The sequence below is a fragment of the Grammomys surdaster genome, unplaced genomic scaffold (genome assembly GCF_004785775.1).
Source record: "Grammomys surdaster isolate TR1022 unplaced genomic scaffold, NIH_TR_1.0 165, whole genome shotgun sequence".
NCBI classification, from domain to species: domain Eukaryota; kingdom Metazoa; phylum Chordata; class Mammalia; order Rodentia; family Muridae; genus Grammomys; species Grammomys surdaster.
The window spans coordinates 17,969,551-17,985,828 of record NW_021604613.1 but is presented as its reverse complement, the minus strand read 5'-3'; the positions used below and the strand labels follow the sequence as shown (position 1 = coordinate 17,985,828).

At 36.4% G+C, this 16,278-nt stretch overlaps 1 protein-coding gene across 5 annotated transcripts in view; it reads right to left on the bottom strand.

The window, feature by feature from the left end:
• The window catches only part of Creb1 (cAMP responsive element binding protein 1), a 72,727-nt gene that overhangs the window by 45,932 nt on the left and 10,517 nt on the right, over window positions 1-16,278 (bottom strand). For 4 of the 5 annotated variants that reach the window (XM_028765837.1, XM_028765836.1, XM_028765833.1 and 1 more), the window contains exon 2: window positions 4,869-4,990. The exons of the other annotated variant lie outside the window; for it this stretch is intronic. Coding sequence is in view for 3 of the 4 variants with exons in the window: in XM_028765836.1 (XP_028621669.1) it covers window positions 4,869-4,982 (114 nt within the window). In the remaining variant the exon portion in view is untranslated. The remainder of the gene's footprint in view (window positions 1-4,868; window positions 4,991-16,278) is intronic. 5 annotated transcript variants of the gene reach the window in all.

Sequence of the window (16,278 nt, the reverse complement as noted above, 5' to 3'; positions counted from 1 at the left end):
TCCTAGTATTCACCAAGGCGCCTCACATTTAAGTTTACATTGACATATAAACCAAACAGAGTATTAACTAAGCGCCCTTTCATGTGTGCATGGGTGGGCAGCAGACACATACTCTAGCTTGGAAATGTATCACCAGTCCTCCTTTTTTTCAATTTTAAGAGTGTCTCACTTCATTACCCAGACTGATCTTGAACTTATGATTCTCCTGCTCAGACTCCCAAGAAGCTGTTATCCCAAGCATGTCCAATAAGGCCTGGCTAAAAATCCTATATATCCCTACTACCAGAACTACCATGGCATTTTTGCTGCATTCTAGCTATTTTTATTCTGTGACATGGATTAAACTCAGGGCCTTGTGCTTGCTGGGCAAGCACTCTCCTATCACAGGTATCCTATCTTTTGACACTGTAATGTTGTCACTCACAAATGTCTTTGGTCATATTCACAATTATCTTGGGAAACATATGGCCTGGTCAAAAGTGAGACAAGCTTGACAGATGTTTCTCAAGATACACAGACACATTCAACATTTACAACGTACTATCATGGAACCTATTTTTTTGTTTTAAAATATATTATAAATATCCTTACATAGACTTACTAAAAATATGGCTACATAGTAGTCCATTATTTTTGTTTAATTATTTATTGCTAATAAAGCCCTACTATTACTTTTTGCTTATACTTATTAAAATTTTACATTCTCATCTGTGTGGTACTAAACATCTGTAATCCCAGGACTGAGGAGGCTGAGGAAGGACTACTCCAATGTGAGGCCAGCTTACATGATCATGTACTGTCTTAATAAACTAAAATGGTACATTCTCATGGTCAAAACCATGGGTATTTTAAACCTTAAATTCTAAAAGTAAAATATGATGTATTTTATGTTGATTATCTTTCTTCCTTTATTACTTGCTTTCTCCCCCACTCCTATTCATTGACAAAATCAAAATCATTCTGCCTTAACTTTACAAGGTTTTTCTAGTATTTAAAAACTGGCATTAAAATGTAATCTGGAGTCAGAATTAACAGGAGGTTGTATCAACATCTATGATACACATTTCCCTCAAGGCTCAGGGAACACTGTAAGAGGGAGTTGAAAAGAATGTAACAGTCAGAGGATGGGAGGGAATGCTGGGAAACTCTGAGTTCTAGGCATGACACTGCTGTTAGACTAACAAACTGTTAATCACAACTCTGGTGACCTGCAAGAGACATGTATAAGATGGGGTATGTAACATTCTACCATGGATGGAGGTAGGACTTCATAAGCTCTCTGAGGAACTATTAGCAGTTAATGGTTGCGGGAGAGGGACAGACATTGTCTTCAGTAAGACAGCCACTGACAAGTTGTTATGTAACTCCCCACTCACGTTCATGGAAGCGTCCATAATTACCATCAGTGGGTCATAACAACAACAGCAACAACCAGATGAAGACAACAAAACAGAAATCTCGGAAAGAGGTCTGGCAGGAGTAAAAGGGTATAGAGGCGATAAACATGAGAAAAATACATTCATTATATACATGTATCAAACTCAAAAAATAAAAGATAATTTTTTGTAAGTGTAGTGTTTTTGTTAAGGAACTTAGATGAATAACTAAGAAGCACAACTGTAACTACACAAGAAGAAAAGAGAAAAGCTTTCTTAAAATCCACGGTCAACTACACATTCCAGTCTAAGTTTTCCATGCTGAAAGGCTGCCTAATAGTAGACTGAACATGTTCCCTTGAACATGAATTCCGAGTTATATCTCTTTTTTTTCTTTCTTTCTTTTTTTTCTTCTTTTTGGTTTTTCGAGACAGGGTTTCTCTGTGTAGTCCTGGCTGTCCTGAGACTCACTCTGTAAACCAGGCTGGCCTCAAACTCAGAAATCCACCTGCCTCTGCCTCCCAAGTGCTGGGATTAAAGGCATGCACCACCACCGCCCCCGGCTCCGAGTTATATTTCATGAAACTGATTTCACTTCTGTATGCATGATCCTGTAAGTGTGGGGTCTAGGAAAGGAGGCAGTAGAGTCTTGGAGGCTGGTGAAGAGATGGGTCAACAGTAACAAATGAAGAGGGCCATGGATGGTTCAATCATAGAAGAAGGGAAGACTGCCTTGCACCACACAAACGTAGATGCTCGGGATCTCGTACACTGTAAACAGAAGCATGAAGAGAAGGGCTCAAAAATAAATAAAGGGTGCACTGAAAGCTCTTTAAAAACAATGAATCCTTTCTCAATCCTGAAGAAGTCTGGCCTGCTGTGAGAGAAGAGTGCAGAATTACACAGATAATGGGTCTTATCCGTGTCACACCAGGTTTACTGAAAGTCACTATGATACCCCACCCCTCTTCCTTCCCTTGGCTCTCAGGCCCTTTATATAGAAACAGAGGGTTCGTCTAACCTCTGCGGACTTGATCAAATTTAAGATCCAAGGTACTAACAGTTAAACCCACCAATGTCCTGCAGTCAAGGTCCGGGTTTGGAGCTGTTGGGCTACAAATATAACCACAAAGCTTCCAAAGTAGCTTCTTAGTCATTTTACATCTGTCTATGAATCACTTAATGTTGGAGCATGAGCCCAGGGCTTTGTATGTGCTAAGTACATGTTCTACCATTAAGCTACAATCCTACTTCCTATCTCCCTCTACTTTAATCCTGAGCAGACATTCACAGAGTATTAAGAATATAGTGAAAGCCTGTAGTAGGAAAGATGGAGACTAAAACAAATAGAAACAAAGATGAAGAGTTATAAGGCCATGTGAGAAACAGAAATTCAAAATAACTACCAAATAAGGCAAAAACAATCCCAAAACAAACTCTTTTCTGAGAATAAACAAGATATTATAAAACACAGGATACTATGAAAATACCAAAAGATTACCCAGGGAACAAACAGAACACTCTTTGAAACATGATGGCAATTCAGCAGTCAGGGGCTGGAGAGATGGCTCAGAGGTTAAGAGCACTAGTTGCTCTTCCTGAGGTCCTGAATTCAATTCCCAGCAACCACAAGATGTCTCAAAACCATCTGTAATAAGATCTGGTGCCCTCTCTGTGCTGCAGGGACACGTGTAGGCAGAATGCTGTATACATAATAAAATAAATCTAAAAAAAAAAAAAATGGTGCATGGCTTCTTAAAAAACCAAAACAAATCCATGCTTTGTAAATGAACTGTTTGCTTTAAAAAAAAAAAATCCAGCAAGCAGGATGAATACACTCCTAGGACGCAGAGCAAAAAGACTGAAAAAACTGCAAGGAAAATGAAGAAACAGACAAAAATACACCACCACAAAACCAGTCCCAGATCACAAAGATCCTGACAGGCATGCAAAACAAAACCACCACCAACTAATTGAAAGAAATTTCCTAAAACAGAGGGTGTGAGTTTCCACTATAAAAAGATCCTTGAATTCAGAGGGGAAAAAATGAACTAATTTATTAGTACTCATTGTAGGGAGATCTAAGGTATTTTGTAATATCTAATATAAAAAATGAAATTAAGTCTTCTAAAAATTTGTAAGCAACACTAAGTAGACCATAGAAAACTTCCAAAGAAAATGTCTTACCAAGAATTCTTACGCCAGTTAGTCTTTTATTCTCAAGATTATGTTACCTACATGTTGTTCTACCTCATCAAGAATGCAAATTCCCTAAGAAGAAGTCATGAGAGCAAAAAGAATTTCCAAGATGACTCTATAAAGTCAACTCAGGGAACAATCAAGCCGGATAGAATGACCAGGTTAGGCGACATGCTGAAGGCTGTCGTCATCAAGGAGACTGTTCAGCTAAAGGATCGATGCGCTCCAACTGCTCCGGGCCTGCTTTTACCAAGCCTGTATTGACTAAGTGCTGCCTCATCTGATATAGCTTATGTGGTGATGTTCTTCCCGTGAGATCTGCAGGGAAACCCTGTTCTTATGAGAAAGAACAGTCAGCTTGCTCACTCTGACTCACTCCCACCCTCACCCCAGCCATGCTGACCCCGGTATTTCTCAGGACTTTTTCTTATCAGCCATTTCCATTGGAGATTTTTAACTCCTGGAGAAACTGAAGATAAGCAAAACAAAGCTCTGCCAGGCCTTTTCTTTGGGAGCCTACACTACAGCGTGGTACTGTACACCTTTAACCCAGAGGAAGGTGGCTCTCTGTAAGGGTGAAGCCACCAGGGCTAGACAGTGACATTCTGTGTCCAAAAATGGGAGAATAAAATACCATATTCTTAACCTAGCAGGTTTAATATTTATTTGGTTTTTATATTAAACACTTTTTTCACTGATATTTAAGGTAAGATGTTAATAAAGAAAAAGAGATGAGAGTAATAAAACAAGCACAGAGATGACAGGCTTAAGGGTAGGACACTTAAAACAAAACCAGACTAATGTATTTAAAATTAAAATGCAGAGGAAAAAAATGGCTGCTCTCATCCTTAGGACTGATTCACACAGCAATTTATCTGTTTATTCTGCTTTTTAGTATTAGAATATATAAACTTAGGCTTTCAAATCATCTGTACCTCCAGGTCCCAAAATAAGTCTGTGTGGTATTTAAAACAAAAATAACAAAAACAAACAAACAAACAAGGCAGCTGTCATTATTGCCTTGAGAGGGCCAATTCATTTACTAATAAAAAAGTAATTATTTCTGAATCATGTCACTACACATACTAATGTTTAATGATACATTTTAGTAATACGCTAATTAATCATTACTTTTATTTCTAAACATAAGCTAATGCTAATACTGAACAGGAATTCTGATATAATTAAGAAAATTTCCACTCATTCTACATATATTTTTATTAAAAATTAAATTCTCTTGGAAACATATTACTCTAGAAGAGATACAGCTTGGAGCCTCTCCATGTATTATACCTGGGCTAATGTGGCAATCTGTGGCTGGGCTTGAACTGTCACTTGTTGACTTTCAGCTTCAGTTACAGCAGCGTCTCCACTCTGCTGGTTGTCTGCTCCAGATTCCATGGTCATTTAGTTACCTACAATAATATGGAAGAGCGTTACAAGCACTACAGTGCTTTGTACTTGCGTGACTTTAAAGACAAACTTCAAGTTATAAACGGGCTACGTGGTGGTTAGCTTAGTAAATGCACTTAGAAATCTAGTTTAAAAAGAACGCAACTGACTCAACTTGCTCAAATCTGCTTAGCTATAAACCCTAGTAACTTCAAATAACAAAACAAACAATGAAGAAATACAAAATCTTCTCTGGGTGTTTCTTCCTCATAGGAAATGAAGAATGGCCCCTCTCTTGATTGGTTCTGTACTAGTGAGAAGGCCAGAGGTGGCAGCAAAGCTGACTTTTCCAAGCTGTACCAGTCAGGTTCAGAAAGAGGGTAGAAAGCAGGAGTGAAGTCAGGTCTGAGATTCTGGCTTCAGATTCTCTAGGTATTTTGTCCTGTCAGAGCAAGAAGAGCAACTGTAAGTTGCTCCCTAGTAGGTAAGTGGTAATGGGGCAAACCAAAAGCCCATACAGTGGGAGTACAGGGGTAAAAAAGTAAAATAAACGGCTAGAGCCTAATCAGAGACTTCAAACATAGAGAAGGGCATATGTTCCACTCCTCACTCACAGCAGAGTAGAACACGACACTACACACACAGAAGCAAAACAACTTATGTCTGACTGTGAAATTCTAGATAAGTCAATACTGGACTCTAGCACTTTCCAGACCTTGTTGTGCATGTCTGTGCAGTGCTCTAACACCTCACAGCAGCAAGAATCAAGAAAGAAGAGCTCCTAAGTGCAGAAGTTATATGCAGATTTTAGTAAATTTTCAGATGGGGAAGCAATCCTTTCTAAATAATTTTGGGGACAAGGAAAAAGGAAATACTTCTAGTGTATCCATCTTATAGCTCAATGCCTACATATTACCAGACGAAAATGAATTTATGAGTGGTATCTATATACATCTCTCATATATCAGAGAAATCTCAATGCTTTACCAAACAACTCTAAAACTAATCAAAATATACATTCATCCTTATGATCATTGTATACTATCAGAATGTATCTAATATTTAACATGTCATTATAATACTTTAAGTTGAAGATAAAATGCCATTTCAGAAATTAATATAGAAAGTTAGAAATACCAATATCCATACAACATATATGACAAAGTAAAAAAGATCACCAGACTCTACAGCATGGTTATTTAAAACAGTCATAAAGCTCCTGAGGAACTGGGAGAAGTAACTGCCAAATGCAAAATACAACTATGAGTCAATATGAAATTCTCAACAGTTAGTTTACAAAAAAAAAGTAGTTCAAAGGTATCTGGTGTAGAATTTTGTTTTATTTTGTTTTTTTAATATCACAAAACTAGAAACACTATTTTTTAGAAGGGATATAAAAAGAATTAATGTTTTAAAAAGAAATCTGTCTACAGTAGAATTCCATTTATAATTTTTAAAAAAAAGTGTGATGGTGTGGCCATGAAAAGGGTGTAGAGAATTAAACACTAAGTGGAAGTGGTATCTGCAAAATCTTTTATAGGATGGCAAGTCTCTTCATCGGGTATTCTTACATACTTTAATATCAGTACTGGTTGAAGACTATTTTCTTTCTAGGGAACACAGATAAAGAGTGTTTGCATAGTTTAAGAAATAATTCATCAATATCAAAAGTCATGGATATTTTTGAGCTATGAACCCAAACTGTATTTCAACAGTGATTTGGAAATACCCATTGACACTTTCTCAAACTTCACTTTAAAAAAAAAAAATTACAGGCTGGACAGTGGTGGCACATGCCTTTAATCCCAGCACTTGGGAGGCAGAGGCAGGTGGATTTCTGAGTTCGAGGCCAGCTTGGTCTACAGAGTGAGTTCCAGGACAGCCAGGGCTATACAGAGAAATCCTGTTGCGAAAAAAGGAGAAGAAAAAAATTACTCATTTATTTTTATATGCATCGGTGGTTTGACTTCATGGATGCCTATGTGAGAGTGTCAGATCCCCTGGAACTGGAGTTACAGGGAGTTGTAAGCTGCCATGTAGGTGCTGGGAATTGAAGTAGGTCCTCTGGAAGAGCAGCTCTTAAGACTGAGGTATCTCTCCAGCTTCCCCCCACCCCTTTTTTAAGTGAAAGTACTTATTTTGGCTGAACTGTTTACTCTGTATTAACAAATGAAGGAAAGCCAGAAATAACCCAGCTATGAAAATTTACAAAATTATCATTCCTGTTATACTAAAAAAAGATTAAGAAAAACTTAGTATGTTTAAAAAAAATTCAAATAAGTTGGCTATCCCAAGATGTATCTATACCTTTGACTTGAATGAAAATGGCATGTGGAACAAATTTCAGGAGCAATAAATGAATACCTAATACCTCCTTTGCAGATAAAATATATAACAATCATTTTAAAAGGCTTTCTTCCAAACCACACCTTTTCAAAATTTTGTTTCTTTATTTATACCTCCGTTGCCATCCATCCATAGTTTCCTCTACCAATTGATCAAAGGTAGCCTACAGATGGGTCACAATCCTTGTTTCTATTGAGAACAGCCTGAGACTACTTACTTTTTTTTTTTTAATTTAAGGTATAAGGCTTCTTGATGAGTTTTTGGTTCAGAAAATAGGGTTACTGAATCATAATAAAAGAACAGAAATTTTAAGTAGTTACAGCTGCAGACAGTCAAAAAAAGGGCTATGGTTTTCATAATCTCTCCCCGAAACTAGATAATATTCTCTATCACTGGAGACTATGATATTTCCAATAGCAACAAGTCCTCAACTAAACTGCTAATATTTTATTACCACTTCATTCAAGTGTAGGAATCAATCTTAAATGGTTAACTTTTAGCTTAAACAGATGCCAACCAAATGGGCAATGGCACAAATAGTGTCTTTCTTAAGAAAACGGTGCTGGTAAGATTACGATGACAGATGAGAAGGTACTTGGACTCAAACACAACACTCTTGGTTTTCACCTTGAAGGTGAAAACCATCCTAAGGTGAAAACCACCCTTCTGCCAGTTGGCCTGAGCTGACTTTTGAGGCAGGTGCATTCATGTCACACTTCAGAAGGTTCTGCCTGTTTGTCTGCTAGTATGGGAAGAACAGACTGCGGAACATCATGTGTAGGATCTGCAATGTTTCTATTAACCCCAGTGTCGTATCCAGGTACAGAATTACCTATCAGAAACAATTTGTGGGATCCTGAACAAATGAAAATATAAAAATTAGTCCCTGGGGCTGAGGCAATGGCTCAGGAGGTAAAAGTGCTTGTCATGCAATCCTGGCAACCTGAGTTTAATCCCTGGAAGCCCCCTCAATGGTAGAAAGAGAAAACCAAGCTGACACCACAAAGTCGTCCTCTAACCATCATTACTACCACACCCAACATGCACATAATTACATTTTTAAAAATTGTAACTCTTGAAGTCACTGGACTTAGAATTTTTAAATTGCAATGGGCTAATTCACAACAAAATAATTTTCTTTACTGATAAACTTTACTAACAGTAGTCTTAAATTTGATCAATTTACATTATATGCATTATGCTTCTACATGCTAAGCACTCTTCAGGTTATTGAGTGAAATTGTAAACAGCTTTCCTTTATAGAGCTTGCATTCTGCTACACAGGAATAGGACAAGAAAGTAGGCAAATAAAATGTCCACCAAGTCAGAGGGTGGAAGTGTGTAGGAAAATTATCCTAGTACAAATAGTGGCAATATTATGTGTGACATTTTATCCAGTATTATGAAGGCTGACCAGTTAACCTGTCTAACTGGTTAATTTAAATTCCCCTAAGTAGCACCTATACATAAGTGTACTGGATTGGAAATAAATTTGGCAGCACTATCTTCCTATCTGTGTGTACTAAGTTAATACAAATTGTCAAACTGCAAATTGAAGCTGATCAAAGAAAGCCAAACTGCCACTTTCATAATCACTAAGCGAAAGGAGGTTATACACCTCCACTTCTTTTTCCTAAAATACTCTGATTTTCTTAAGAACCTCAGTCCTTAAGACCTTCAACACTCTACAAGTTTTTGAGAAATAAATCTACCTTCAGGTGGCTGGATATGGTTCAGCAGTGTATATTGATCCTGCAGAACATACTGTTCCTGCAAAGCACCTAAGTTTAGTTCCCAGAACACACCAGAGGTAGCTCACAATAATCTGAAACTCCAATCCCCGAATCCAAGGCTATCTCCTGGCTTCTGCTAGCACTTGTACAAACATCCCCAATCTCACACATGCATATATATTTAAAAATGAAATAAATTTGAAAACAAAACAAATCCATCCTCCTCATAACCTGGCTATTTAAGTCCTTAAATTCAAACTTAATTCTTTTAAAGATGTGAGATAGGATTTCAAAGAAATGCTTTTCTAACTAATGGAACATATGCTGTTTGTTAAAATGAAAATAACCTGTCATGAGAAAAAGATTTTTCAGCATAAGAATAAGATCATAACTCATCCTCAACTCTTAAAACTCCAAGGATTTAAGGAAACCACATAAACAGAACTGAAGTTTCTAGGGCAACTTCAGCAAAAGGTGTATTTGGGCACATAATTTAAAAACTGACTAGGGTTAGGGAGTGAGTCAGCGGTTAAAGAGTGTGTACTGTTCAGAGGACCTGTTTTTGTTTTCAGCAGTCATGTGTCTTAGCAAGCAGCTCACATTCAGCTGTAACCCAGCACCACAAGGATCTGACACCTATGGACTCATCAGGTACCTGCATGTACATATATACACACACGTATATTCTGCAGAAGTATATCTAGCCTTACATGGGGTACAATGATTTGTAGTTCTTTTGTATTTGTTTTTAGTTTTGTGAAGTTTAAAAGCCTTGTCAACTCATCTTTTCTTTCACCTCTGATATATGCTCCTTTTCTGAAGTGTCACTGACCAGTGGTGAAAGCTGTGTGACAGATGCTGTTTCACAATAACCTTGTGGCACTGCCTATATTCCTCTACCTTATCCCCCCCGCAGAGTTCTTTCTTGCTCACCCTGAAACATGTGCCATTAGACATTTTGTATGTCTAATCTACTAGAACTGAAATGTGTGTGATCAACAGAAACTGAGCAATGTTCCAAGTTTCTGAGAATAATAGTCTCCTGGTGGTAAATATAGCATCTGTTCATTGAAACCAGATAAGAAAACAACATATTCAGTCATCATATGCAGACTACTTTGCATAAATACCCAACTTAATACTATTAACCTCAACTGTCTAAACCTGAGATTAAGTCAGACTGATTATGTTCTAACAAAACGCAAGTGTTGTATGTATATTTTGAAAGAACAAGTCAAGACAGACAATGATATCAACTAAGTCCTATCTATACCAAGTTTATTAAATTCTCTTCTCAAATTTTCTGAACTCTCAAGGCCTTTCTCAAACAGAATGAATCTATACTTAAAGTCTCTTCTCTAAATAACAAAAGCAAGAAACAGAGTATGAAGGTGACTGTAATGTAATGACTAAAATTAATTCTAGGGGCTGGAAAGACAGCTCATCAGTTAGAAGTGTTTGTTACTCTTCTGTGATCAAACTTAGGTCCCAGCACCCATATCAGATGGTTATCAGGAAATCAGACACACTCTTCTCACCTATGCAGGCACTCAAACGCGTGTCACGCACACACAAATCGTTAAGTAAATTCCAGATGCAAAGGAAGACTTTTCAGTTTTCATACTTTCATAGACAACATATACCAACAATAAACACCAGTGTAACCTAACCATCACTCCAAATGGAGACAGCAAATAGCAACATCACAATGTTATTTAATAAATGCTGATTTATTTGCTTAACTTAGAGAAAGTTTATTTCAGTATTTAATGATTTACTATAGTTTTGTAATTACCAGGTCATTGAAATGCCAGCTTTAACAAGTTTAACATGTAGCACAGCTTAAAAAAAAGACAGCTCTCAAAGCAAATATTCAGTAAGAGTAAACTAGGAAAATGTTATGTGATTTATGGAAATGCTGTGTAACATGACGTTTATGAATATCTCATATAATTTCTTTCAACAAGAAAATTGTCAAACATTATCAAATCCAAGTTTTTTTGTCTTGTTTTTAAAGTACTGGCAATATTTTCTTGCCTCGTTTTCTTTTAGTGAGACTATGTATGGTCCTAAAAACAAGCTTTCTGCTACCTGGTAAGCAACTGCAACTATATAGCACTATATATACATACATCTTTTATGATGTATTAGTGTCTTATTTTTTAAGATTTACTTATCATGTGCATGTAGAAGTATGGTGGTCAGAAGACAAGTTCTGTAGTGGATTCTTACCTTCTACCATGCAGGTTCCTGGGACTCAACTCAGGTCATCAAGTTTGGCAGCAAGTACCTTTACCCAACAAACCATGGCACCGGACTTTTTTGGCAGTATTTTTATCCCACCTCTTTCCAGTGAAGTTTCTTTGCAAACATCCACTTCACACAGCTCTTTACACCGAGCCTTTTTAGAAAGCTGACCCTTTAGGCAATGTCTACATGTAAAGTGCTACGAAATGGACCTTAAAGCTCATTTTAAAATGTTTTTATTTATGTATGAGTGTTCTGTGTGTATATATGGTACTTGCCAGAAGAGGGCATCAGATCTCATCATAGACAGTTGTGAACTACCCTGTGGTTGCTGGAAACTGAATTCAGGACCTCTGGAAGAGCATCCAGTATTCTTAGTCAATGAACCACTTCTTTAGCCCCAGAAGCTCAGTTCTTAGAAATAAAAAGCACTATACACCTTCAAGTAGTTACTTTTATAAAAGTAGTTTTCACACTGAAAGAGAGAAGCTGTCTTTAAGTTCTGTTTTATAAACTAGTTCAATTCCCAAACTGTAAGAATCCCAAAGTTATGTATGACCTGTAGATATTTAGTATTCATGTGAGGTGGTCAGCCAATCCTAAATGACCGTGTCGGACTACATTCGATAGACACTGAATACCTACATGTTTTGATTTTGTGGTGGTTTTTTCAAAGAAGAGGTCTGTAAGTTTAAGCAGACCTCTTGTGTTAGTGATTTTGAACTAAGTCTTAAAATTATTGAAGAAATATTTACAAGTCAGATATGGAACAGTGAAAACTCAGCCCCTTGAAGTGGGACTGTGTGACAGGGCAAGGGTCACAGAACACACATTCTGGCTTTAATCAGATTAACTGGAGATGTTGAGAGGTCTGTAAGGAATTTATAGGCTTCAGGGCTATCCTTACTGTCTGCAATATTATAAAAGTAGAGAACTGTCTGTATAGTCAACAGTGAAGCTCTACAGAGTAGAAAGAAATATGAAAGTCATTTTAATATGTTGCTTACCAGTCAGCAAATAAAAAAACGTAAGATATAGCAGGCCATATTTAAAACAGACCACGGATATTCTATAAAGCTGATAAATACCATGTACACAATGATACAAACGTTATGTATTTTTATTGTATTTATTTTTTTGACATCATGGTTTATTCTTGGTACTACACACTGAATCTGGACAAATATATAATGACACACATCTACTATTATAGTATCAGACAAAATATTTTTCTTTATGTATAGTTTTGAGAGAACTTATTTTAAGTTCAGTGTTTTTATCTTTGGTTTTGAAATAATTAACATCAAGTCCAACCTTCCAGGGAGACATACTTCTTTACTACCTTCACACTGATTCCTCAAGAAGTTATTTTGATCAACACAATCTCAGCACTATGCTTAAGCTTTAGAGGAAGATGCCACTGTGTAAAGCATAAGAATTAACAAAAATCCAAAGCATAGAAGATTTTTTAAAAGCTACAATAAACAAACAAACAAACTTCCTCTTTATCTTAAAATCAAAACAAAACAAAAAACAAAACCTGCAAAAAAGCTGGGCCTGGTGGCACACACCTAAATCCCAGCACTTGGGAGGTAAAGACAGACTAATCTCTGAGTTTAAGGCCAGGTTACACAGAGAAATCCTGTCTCCGGGAAAGAAAATCAACAATTACATTACACATGTTTTGTCTGCTTCCTCTAATCTGTACAACTCTGAAAGAATACTGCTAACCCTTCGTTTCAAATTTATGACCCTAAGAAGAATAAATCACTAAAGAAATGTTCTGTGTTTCCTGCACAATGGATGTCCAGGAAGTAACAAATTAAAACACACAAGAATGGCCTCTTGAAGAGCTTACAATCTAGTTAGAGATGAAATATTGTATCAAAGGAAAAAAGTATAGTGTAATAGTATGACCTGGATATCTATAAATATTCCCTCTAAACAAGCATTACTATTTGGTAAGTTATTAAAAAGCATGCACATCCACTTGGAAATAACTGGCAAATAAGAAATTGGAGGGGGGCATGACCTCTCTACTGATAAAGATCTGATTAATAAGGAAATTAATGCATTTTCCATGACCTATACTAGAATATTCCCTCCAAGTGAGCTATTTATAAACTAAAGCTGATGCTGCTTAGAGACAAACTTCAGGAGTTATTAATAAAACAAGAGCCCTGAAAACTTTTCCCACAGAGAGAATGTGACAAAAACCGAGCAATCTCCCATGACAGTGAGTACATCATTTATATCCCACAGGGCTAGTTTAGTATTCTTTAAACAAACAAACAAACTAACTAACTAACGAACAAAGGCACTAAAATTTCCCTCACGTCTAAGTTAAATTTCCCAAGTAAAGTAAGTTATAAGTAATACACTATACCTACTCTGACACCATAAATTTACTAAAAAAATTTAGCCAATTATTATATTATATTCAAAATTGCCACTTCTTGGTTTTTCATCTTCATTTTCTTATATAAGTCATTCCAAAAACAGGCAAAAGGACACAGATTAATGGAGAAGGGCAGAAGGAAGGAGCACGTCATCCTGAATCTATTCAGTTAGCTGTTTTTCATTAAGCAGTACTATTGTTTGCCTGGCTTTCAATTACTTGGGGGGGGGATGGGACATTTAAAAAAAGATTCTAAAGGTACAAGCAACATAAGAAAAATAAAATTGATGAACCAGAAATAAGAATGAAAAATTCCAAGCCTCAAGCTTGGTGGCACACACTTTTAATCCTAGAACTTGGGAGGTAGAGGCAGGCAGATCTCTGTAAGTTTGAGGTGAGCACAGTCTACAGAGCAAGTTCAAGGCCAGCCAGAGCTATATAGTGAGAACTTGTCTGAATAAAAATAAAACAAAAAATAAAATGACAATCGATAAAATGGGAGAGAAAAATATAAATCATGTACCATGTAATAAGGCAAAGGATCTAAAAACATACATTTTCCAAAGATATATAAAGGACCAATAAACACATTTGAAAGGATGCCTAATACCATTAGGAAAATACACTTCCTTGCCACCCACACGAATGAATATAATGGAAAAGATAGATTATACCAGGTATTAGCAAGGAGCCACGGAAACCCTTATTCACTGCTTATAAAATCTGTGCAGTAGCTTTAGAAAATGACCCGGCAGTTCCTCAAAACAGCTGTTACAGGGTTAGCATACAACCCAACACTTTCCTGGATTTCTATACAAGAGAAATAAAAATGTTTATATTAGCATAACTCAGTCAAAAAGCCCCGTGCCCATGAACTAGTGAGTAAAATATTGAGTATAATATGGACTATTATTTGGCAACAAAAATTAATACTGATAAATACTACATGGGTGGACTTTGAAATCATTATGCTAAGTTCACCATTATGATAATATACTGGATGTTTTTATTCATATGAAATGCACAAAAACAAATTAATAAAGCACAAAGCAGATTAGCAGTTGTCTTGGGCTGCTGTGTGGGAAGCTTAAAGGGTGATGGTTTCTTTCTGAGGTGGTGAATATGTCCCAAGCCTGACTGTGGAAGTAGATGCACAATTGGCTAACAACATTAAAAATCATGGAATTGTACCTACCAAATGGAAGATTATATATAACATTTCAAAAAAGGTGATAGAGAAGCTATGGTGTCCTTTATAATACAATATACTGGAAATCAAAAAAATTACATTTTAAGATAGTCATTGTATTGTACATATACATATATATGTATAATATATACATACACATACAAACACACACACACAAACACACTTGCTTCTCATATAAAACTTAAACTTGTGCCATGAGGATTCATATTCAGGATTCCTTAAAAAGTCGATCTGTAGCTAATTTAACATTCTCTTCACCAATTTGTGTATCCTTTGGTTGTCCATTTTACTGCCTATGATATATTCTTTTTACTTCTATCTATAAAAAATTTTCAATACTCCATTTAAATGCTACCTGCCCATCAGAATTTCCCACGTGAATTCTTTTCTCTTCTAAACTCTATAGCTTTTCATGACAGCAGAGATTTGCCCTTGCGTCACCACATCCTACAGTATGTACTGCAAATCCTTAGTGAGTAAGAGACATATTTGGACTTTTTTTTACTTATAGCATCTAAACATCTTCATGTAACATCCTGGAATTATTTTCTTAACTACCTGAATAAAATTTCTTGTGATTATTCTACCAACTATGAATTGGTGATCATCAAATGTTCCAAAAACATATTAGGTTGATAAACAGCAACATATAACAGCAGGATATTACTATTATTATTTGTAGCAAACTATAGAAGCGGACTTCTATTGATTCAAGAAAATGATATCACTTTTAACCCCAGCACAGAAGGCTGAGGTAGGTAAATATCTTGAGTCTAAGGCCAACCTGGTCCACAAAGTGAGGACCAGGACAGCCAAGCCACAATTGAAGATATCTGTCTCAAAACAAACAAAATCACACAAAAAAGAAAAACCGTAAGAAGAATAAAAATGCTTCAAATAAGCAATAATTATCACTTTGGTGATGAAAAATAAGACACTACAAGTCTCCTTTTGTCAATTGCTAAAACAAGCAGGGATAAATTTCTGGAAAATGTTTCATTATATCCTGGCCAAATTAAACATTGTTTGTTACATCTATATCATAATTACAACCAGAATCTCACATGCAAACAACTAGGTTATTAGAATACAACTAAAACCTACTGAATAAATCTTAGTTTCAAAGAGGATCCATTAATGTTTGGGAAAGAAATTTCCATCACTACTGGTATTAGTCAACATTAAGACACACCCTTTAGGGCGGTGGTGGCGCACGCCTTTAATCTCAGCACTTGGGAGGCAGAGGCAGGTGGATTTCTGAGTTCGAGGGCAGCCTGGTCTACAGAGTGAGTTCCAGGACAGCTAGGGCTACAGAGAAACCCTGTCTCGAAAAACCAAGAGAGAGAGAGAGAGAGAGAGAGAGAGAGAGAGAGAGAG